This window comes from Rutidosis leptorrhynchoides, chromosome 2 (assembly GCF_046630445.1).
Source record: "Rutidosis leptorrhynchoides isolate AG116_Rl617_1_P2 chromosome 2, CSIRO_AGI_Rlap_v1, whole genome shotgun sequence".
Lineage (NCBI taxonomy): Eukaryota > Viridiplantae > Streptophyta > Magnoliopsida > Asterales > Asteraceae > Rutidosis > Rutidosis leptorrhynchoides.
The window spans coordinates 281,627,501-281,637,127 of record NC_092334.1 but is presented as its reverse complement, the minus strand read 5'-3'; the positions used below and the strand labels follow the sequence as shown (position 1 = coordinate 281,637,127).

The 9,627-nt window shown below is 32.7% G+C and overlaps 1 protein-coding gene across 1 annotated transcript in view; it reads left to right on the top strand.

Moving 5' to 3' along the window:
- The first annotated feature begins 399 nt into the window (after nucleotides 1–399).
- LOC139888696 (uncharacterized) overlaps nucleotides 400–9,627 on the top strand; it is an 18,079-nt gene continuing 8,851 nt past the window's right edge. The window contains exons 1-3 of the mRNA XM_071871690.1: nucleotides 400–588; nucleotides 745–1,105; nucleotides 1,523–1,633. Coding sequence (XP_071727791.1) covers nucleotides 400–588; nucleotides 745–1,105; nucleotides 1,523–1,633 — 661 coding nt within the window. The remainder of the gene's footprint in view (nucleotides 589–744; nucleotides 1,106–1,522; nucleotides 1,634–9,627) is intronic.

The window sequence follows — 9,627 nt, the reverse complement described above, 5'->3', positions numbered from 1 at the left end:
CTCAAACTTATGACTTTTATGTAGTGAAGCATCATGGCTCGCACAGCTACCGTTAACAACATTGTGTTGACTAATGAGCAATTTCAACAATTACTTGCTGCCGCCCAAGGCAACGTCCAACCTAATCACGTTAACAATCAACCAAAACCTTGTTCTTACAAGGACTTTATGAACTGCAACCCTCCCGCTTTCAAGGGAAGTGAAGAGGCCGTTGAACTAGTCCGATGGTTTAAAAAACTAGAGTCCATCTTCCATGTCTGCAACTGCAGGGACAATGACCGAGTTAAATATGCCACTAGTTTATTAGCTGGCAATGCTCTGACTTGGTGAACCGCTCATACTAAGTCTGTGGGAATCGATAATGCTAATGCAACCCCATAGGATGAACTTAAAGGCATGATGGTTACTAAGTTTTATCCTAGAAGTCAACTCCAAAAGCTTGAAGCCGAGTTCTGGGAACTCAAAGTTAAGGGTACCGACATTGAAAGCTACACTAATCATTTTCTTGAGCTTTCTACCTTGTGTCCTAAAATGTTTCCTATTGAGCCGAGAAAGATCGAAAGATACATTGAAGGTCTCCCTAAGGATGTTTAGGGAAATGTTATCGCTGCTGAGAAAGTTACCCTCGATGCCATGATTTTCATGGCTCAAAATCTGATGATGGCCAAAAGAAGAAGAGCTTTGGCTAGTAAGCAAGTTGATACTAAGAGTAGTGATGGTTAAAGAAAATTTGAGCCGTCTCAGGGTTCAAACCAGAATATTGCTAAGAAGCCTGCTGATAGTACTAGGACCGGTTATATAGGGACTAAGCCTTATTGTGCTCGTTGTGAAAGGCACCACCCGAGGCGGTGCACTACTACTTGTTCTTTATGTAAGAAAGTGGGACATGTAGCTAAGACTTATAAGACTCCTCCGAAAGATAAAGCTGTTATTCCTTCTAAAGCTCCTCCTACTTGTTACACCTGCGGAGAGAAGGGGCATATTATTCCTCACTGCCCTAAGAAGAAAGATACCCCTGCTACTGGAGACAATACCACCAATGCGAAAAGCCGTGCGTTTGTCATAACGGCTGAGGAAGCTCGTGAGGAATATGAAGTCATTACGGGTACATTTCTTGTCAATAATTGCTACGCAAACATTTTATTCGATACGGGTGCCGATAAGAGTTACATGTCTAGTGGATTTTATACCTTATTCACTGAGAAACCACAACCCCTAGAAACTAAACTAGTAGAGGTAGCGAACGGAAAAGTTATGAAAGTTGATCACATCTATAAAAACTGTAATCTAAAGCTAGCCAACCAGGAATTTAAGATTGACCTTTTGCCGGTCGAGTTAGCAAGTTTCGATGTCGTAGTCAGAATGGACTAGTTACGTCCATTACATGCTGCAATCTTGTGTTTTGATAAGACCGTTAACATTCCGTTGGGAAATAGAGAGACTCTCATCATTCAAGGCGACAAGAGTGGTTCCAAGCTCAACATCATTTCATGCATCAAAACCCGTAAATACCTTATGAAAGGTTACCCAGCGATATTAGCTCATGTTAAGATAGTCGAACCAAAGGAAAAGCTTGTTGATGACGTGCCGGTGGTTAGAGATTATCCTGATGTATTTCCTGAAGATCTTCCTGGTCTTCCATCTCCTCGACAAGTCGAATTTCAGATCGATTTATCTCCTGGTGCTGCTCCTGTTGCTAAAGCACCATACCGTTTACCACCTTCTGAAATGAAGGAACTTTCCAACCAACTCCAAGAACTATTGGATAAAGGTTTCATTCGTCCAAGCTCGTCCCCATGGGGAGCTCCTATTCTATTTGTTAAAAAGAAAGATGTTACGCTTAGGATGTGTATTGATTACTGCGAACTCAACAAACTTACTATCAAGAACCGCTATCCATTACCGCGTATTGATGATCTATTTGACCAACTTCAAGGGTCGAGTGTTTATTCAAAAATTGATCTGAGTTCCGGTTATCACCAACTTAGGGTCAAGGAATCCGTTATTCCTAAGACTTCTTTTCGTACTCGTTATGGGCACTATGAATTTTGTGTCATGCCTTTTGGCTTAACTAACGCTCCTATCGTGTTCATGGATCATATGAATTGTGTCTGCAAACCATATCTCGACAAATTTACCATTGTTTTCATTGACGACATCTTATTCTACTCAAAGAGTGAGAAAGAACATGAGCAGCATTTGCGCATTATTCTTGAACTCTTACGAAAGGAACAACTCTACGCTAAGTTTTCAAAGTGCGAGTTTTGGCTCAAAACCGTACAGTTCCTAGGACATGTTGTTGATAGTAACGTAATACATGTCGATCCAGCTAAGATTACCGCTATTCAATACTGGGAGATACCAAGGACTGCGGAGCATATTCGTCAATTTTTGGGACTTGTCGGTTATTATCGAAGATTCATAAAAGATTTTTCCCTCCTTGCTAAACCCCTTACAAAGTTAACTCACAAAGGGAAGAAATTTGAGTGGTCTGAAGAACATGAATCTGCATTTATGGTTCTGAAGGAGAAATTGACTACAGCCCCGATTCTATCTTTACCTGAAGGCTCTGACGATTTTGTTGTTTACTGTGATGCCTCAAAGCAAGGCTTTGGTTGTGTTTTAATGCAACGTGAAAAGATTATTGCCTATGCATCTAGACAGTTGAAGAAACATGAGAAGAATTATACCACACATGACCTAGAATTAGGAGCCGTGGTATTTGCATTAAAGATATGGAGACATTATCTATATGGTATCAAGTTTACGGTGTATACTGACCATAAAAGTCTTCGACACATCTTTGATCAGAAACAGCTAAATATGAGACAAAGTCGATGGCTTGAGTTATTGAACGATTATCACTGTGAGCTGAAATATCATCCTTGCAAGGCGAATGTAGTTTCCGATGCCCTTAGTCGAAAAGACAATGTTAGAAGTGTTCGTGCTTTAAACCTGAAAATCAAATCAAATCTTATATCACGAATCTGTAAAGCTCAACTTGAAGCTATTAACCAACACTTATCGAAGGTGAAGGACCTATCGGTTTCGAGAACCAACTCCAAGTGAAATCTAATGGTACACGGTACTTTGGTAACAGAATTCGGGTTCCTCGCTTCGGTAATCTCCGTGATCTATTCTTGGACGAAGCTCATAAGACTAGGTACTCTATCCATCCCGGTTCTAGTAAGATGCATCACGATGTGAAGGAATTTTACTGGTGGCCTAACATGAAAGCCGACATTGCTACGTATGTTAGTAAGTGTCTCACTTGTTTGAAAGTCAAGGCTGAACATCAAAAGCCTTCTGGTCTGTTGACACAACCCGATATCCCGCAGTGGAAGTAGGAATGTATCACTATGGATTTCGTTAATAAGTTGCACAAGACTTTAAACGGTAACGATACTATTTGGGTCATAGTTGATCGTCTTACTAAATTTGCACATTTCTTACCCATCAAGGAAACCGACAAGATGGAGAAATTTGTGACGACCCGGAAATTTCCGATCAAATTTAAACTTTAATCTTTATATGTTTTCGACACGATAAGCAAAGTCTGTAATGTTGCATCTCAAAATTTTTGAACTGTTTTCATGAATTCATTTGGCCTTTGACTATTCCCGGCGATTCACGAACAAATACTGTAAATAAATATATACATATATAGATATATATAAAAATAAACATAGGAGTATATATATTAATTGGAATTAATAAAATATAATTTAATCAGTTGAATTGAAAATGTAAATGTCATTAGTTACTATTATTATTAAAAATTTCATTATTTACATTGTTATTAATAATTATAATTATCATTGTTAATAATATTATATATTATCATTAGTAGTATAAGTATTATTACAAAAGCTATCATTTATATTGTTAATATTAATATTATCATTTTTGTAATTATGATTTTTAGTTATTAATATGATTATTATTATTATTACTAGTATTATTTTGATATTATTATTATTAAATATCCTTATTATTAATTCTATTATTATTATTATTACTAATTATTTAATAGTATTATAATTTTTAAAATTAATTACTAAAATTAAGTTAATATATATAGAGTCATATACATAGTGAATTCAGTTTCACATCTCTATCCCACTGTATTTAATTTTTGATCTTGTCTCCAATCTGTTAGATGTCAGTATCTAATTTATCAGTACAATACAAAATTCATTCATTATATAGACACTGCATTTCGAGAAAGAACTAAACCAACAAAATTCATGAAATAAAGCTCGACACCTCTGTTCTTCATCTTTTTAACCATATTTTGATTTTGAATGAATTTTCAAAATGTAATAATACAGTTTTGTTAGGAATCATCTATCTAAACTATCTGTAAGTTTTCAATCCTCAATTCTTTCTATTAATCTCTAATTTGAGAGTTAAAGTTTTGGGTTTTAAAAGTCAACTAAGTGTTCTTGAATCAAATTCGAGTTTCTTTTGATGTTTCCAGTTAATTTGATGATCCATAAAGATTATAGGAATGATTTGCAACATAATTCATGTTGTAATCATAATCTATAACATTCTTAATTTCAAAACCAACTTTTGAGCTCATGTGTTCTTGACAGTGATATACACTAACTTGAATTCGAAACAAATTTCAAAAACTAAAATTGCAGAGTTGTTAGGAATCATTTACTTAAACTTCCTGTAAAATCTTAAGTTCCAATTCTTAATAACGAAGTCGAATTTGCGAGTCAAAGTTATTTTGTCAAAAGTCAACCAATTTGTTCATCGAGAAATTAGAGCTCGTTTTGATGTTTCAAGTTCAATTGACGATTTCAATAGTTTTTAGGAATGATTTGAAACATGTTTCATGTTGTAAAGATTGTCCGAAACGAACTCAAAAATTGAAAACAAAATATTTTTTTTTCTTGGCTACTAGCAAGCAGTAGGATTTTTTTGTTTTTTTTCTCTCATTTTTTTTATATCATTAACACATTTTTTTTTCATGTTGTTTACAAGTCATAAATGAAAACCAGAATGCGTTATTTTGATTTTTTTTTAAGTTCCATGGTTGAATTGATTTAAGGTAGAAGATGAAGAAGATGATTCAAGTTGAAATAGATATTAGATATATATATTTGGGTTGCATAATAAATAAGAAAGACATGAATGACAGAATGGTTAAGGGTGGGTGAGCGAGAGGTCTCGGGTTCAAATCCGGTTCTGGACATATTTTTTTAGAAAGGCTTTTGAAGGTAAATTTCATTACAAAAATTATTATTATTATTATTATTATTATTATTATTATTATTATTATTATTATTATTATTATTATTATTATTATTATTATTATTATTATTATTATTATTATTATTATTTTTATTGTTACTAAAATTATAATCTTTATCATTATCATTATTATTAATATATGTATTATTACTATTATTATGATTAGGATTATTATTATAATCAAAATAACATAAAGTATTATTATTATTATTAATATTAGTATTAGTATCATTATGTACTTATTAGTATTTTTAGAATCATTATTAACATATGTACTATCATTATTATCATTATCATTCTTATTATTAGTATTATCATCATTAATAAAGTTATTATCAGTAGACTATAATTAGTAAAATCATTAATATCAAAACAATCATTTTTAACAAATAAGATATTTGGTACATAAAACCTACTTATTATATATACTACAACTATATTAATAATCTATATAACTATATACAAGACATATTAACATCTCTTATATAAATACCGACATACAACAAATTTGATATTTTTAATATAATACTAAATATATACATGGATATATTAATATAACTAAATGTATAGATTCTAATCATTTTAAATATATATACAATAAATATATATAACGTATACTTTAAGATATAAAATAAGTATATATTTTTAAATGGAATTTAATATACATTATATAAACTACAAACACATAAATAATATATAATTAATAAAGGAAATTATGTGATTTCCATTATATGTTTTAATAGATATACAATTGATATAGGTTCGTGAATCCGAGGCCAACCCTGCATTGTTCAGTTGTTTAATGTCGTTATACGTATTTTTACTACAAAATACATTAGGTGAGTTTCATTTGCCTTTTTACCCTTTATATTTTTGGGCTGAGAATACATACGCAATTTTTATAAATGTTTTACGAAATAGACACAGGTAATCGAAACTACATGATATGGTTGAATTATCGAAATCGAATATGCCCCTTTTTAGTCTGGTAATCTAAGAATTAGGGAACAGACACCCTAATTGACGCGAATCCTAAAGATAGATCTATTGGGCCTAACAAACCCCATCCAAAGTACCGGATGCTTTAGTACTTCGAAATTTATATCATGTCCGAAGGAGGATCTCGGAATGATGGGGATATTCTTATATGCATATTGTTAATATCGGTTACCAGGTGTTCAATCCATATGAATGATATTTTTGTCTCTATGCATGGGACGTATGTTTATGAGAAATGGAAATATGAAATCTTGTTGTCTATTAAAATTATGAAATGATGATTTATGTTAAACTAATGAACTCACCAACCTTTTGGTTAACACTTTAAAGCATGTTTATTCTCAGGTACGAAAGAAATCTTCCACTGTTCATTTGCTCATCTTAGAGATATTACTTGGAGTCATTCATGACATATTTCAAAAAACGTTGCATTCGAGTCGTTGAGTTCACCAAGATTATTATTAAGTCAATAATAGTAAAATATATTACGAAATGGTATGCATGTTGTCAACTTTCGATGTAATGAAAGATTGTCTTTTCAAAAACGAATGCAATGTTTGTAAAATGTATCATATAGAGGTCAAGTACCTCGCGATGTAATCAACTGTTGTGAATCATTTATAATCGATATGGACTTCGTCCGGAATGATTAGGACGGGTCTCTACAAAATTATCACAACTCTATATTAAAGAAATTGTCTCACGTCATGGAGTTCCTATCTAAATTATTTCTGATCGCGACAGTCAATTCGTTTCTAGATTCTGGAACTTTGCAATCTGCTCTTGGAACTCAACTTGACATGAGTACAGCCTATCATCCGTAAACTGATGGTCAAAGTGAACAAACCATCCAAATAATGGAAGATATGCTACGTGCTTGTGCAATCAATTACGGCAAAGGTTGGGATAGGCACTTGCCTTTAGCTGAATTTTCTTATAACAAAAGCTATCATTCAAGTATTAAGGCTGCACCTTTTGAAGCCTTATACGGACAGAAATATAGATCCCCATTGTGCTGGGATGAATTAGAGGACAGACATTTAACTGGTCCTGAAATTATTCATGAAATTACCGAAAAGATCGTCCAGATTAAGCAACGATTATAAACTGCCCGCAGCCGACAAAAGAGCTATGCTGATAAGCATCGAAAGGATATAGAATTCCAAGTTGGAGATAAAGTCATGTTGAAAGTATCCCCTTGGAAAGGTGTCGTCCGCTTCGGTAAACGAAGTAAACTCAGTCCACGATATGTTGGACCTTTCACAATCACTCAAAGAGTCGGTCCCGTGGCATACCGATTAGAATTACCAACTGAGCTTAGCCAAGTACATGATGTGTTTCAGGTCTCGAATCTTAAAAAGTGTCTTGCTGATGACACACTTGTTATTCCTTTGGATGATATCCGCATTCATGAGCAAATGCACTTCGTTGAAGAACCTATAGAGATCATGAATGAAGAGGTCAAACATGTAGTGACCCGAACTTTTCCATGATTATCTCATGATTATATATTAAATGAAATTGATATTTACATGATTAAATGTTTCCAACATGTTAAGTAATCAAACTTGTTAAGACTTGATTATTTGAAATGAGTTTCATGTAGACAATTGACCACCCAAGTTGACCGGCGATTCACGAACATTAAAACTTGTAAAAACTATATGATGATATATATATGGATATGTATATAGCTAACATGATATTATGAAAAGTAAGTATCTCACAAAGTATATTAACAATGAGTTATATACATAAAATGAGACTATTGAATTATGAAACTCGAAACAATATATATAACGATTATTGTTATAGCAACGCCATACTAAATACATATGTATCATATTAAGATATATTCATTGTTGGTGATTTGTGTCACCAATACGATTTAAGTGTAATGGGATTAATTTGTTAACCAAAATAACCTTGATAAATATTGAACAAGTTTGGGAAAGTGTGGAGTGCACACTTGTTTGAACTTATCGTAATTATGACGGGGGTTCGAGGGCAGCGCCCCCCATAGCAGGGTCCAAGAGGTGGCAACCCCTGGCGGGGTCCAAGGGGCAGAGCCCCTGGCTGGGATCGTTAACTTTGATTTAAAGCTTTCAACAACATTAAATGAGATCATTAACTTAAAGCTTTCAAAAACAACACTTACATGTAACGACTAACGTTGACTTAACGACTCAGTTAAAATGAATATACATGTAGTGTATTAAGATGTATTATCTAACGACCCGTCCTAATCCATCTGGACGAATACATTACATTTGGATACATCGCGAGGTACTTGACCTCTATATGATACATTTTACAAACATTGCATTCGTTTTTAAAAGACAAACTTTCATTACATCGAAAGTTGACGGCATGCATACCATTTCATAAAATATCCAACTATAATTGTCTTAATAATAATCTTGATGAACTCAATGACTCGAATGCAACGTCTTTTGAAATATGTTATGAATGACTCCAAGTAATATCTCTAAAATGAGCAAATGCACCGCGGAAGATTTCTTTCATACCTGAGAATAAATATGCTTTCAAGTGTCAACCAAAAGGTTGGTGAGTTCATTAGTTTATCATAATCAATCATTTCCATAATTTTAATAGACCACAAGATTTCCTTTATCCAATAATCATACACTCGCAAGTGTTTAAAAATCATTCATATGGATTGAACACCTGGTAATCGACATTAACATAATGCATATAGAATATCCCCAAAACAGAAATCCATCTGTATAATATAAACTTGAAGTACTAAAGCGTACCATTTTCCAGTATGGGGGGAGTTTGTGCTCGTAGATCTACCTTTAGGGTTCCCGTCAATTAGGGTGTCTATTCCCTAATTCTTAGGCTACCAAGCTAAAAGGGGTGATATTCGATTCGATAATCCAACCATAGAATGTAGTTTCGATTACTTGTGTCTATTTCGTAAAACATTTTTAAAATCAGCGCATGTAATCTCAGTCTCAAAAATATATATTGCAAAAGCATTTAAAAAGGGAGCAAATGAAACTCACAATACAATATTTTGTTGTAAAAATATTTACACGACGATACTGAACAATGCAGGGTTGGCCTCGGATTCACGAACCTATATCATTTGTATATTCATTAATATATATAATTGTAATCGAACAAATATATATGTATTTATTATTATATATTTGTTATTAGTAATATAATTATTTATATTTAATAATTTATAGGTTTCATTTTTTATATAAACATATTCATTTTATATAAAAATATTAATATAGTTAAGTTGTGTTTATTAAATATATTTTTATATTAAAAAATATCTTTATTTGATATATTAATATTACTAGTAATAATAATGGTGATGATGATAAT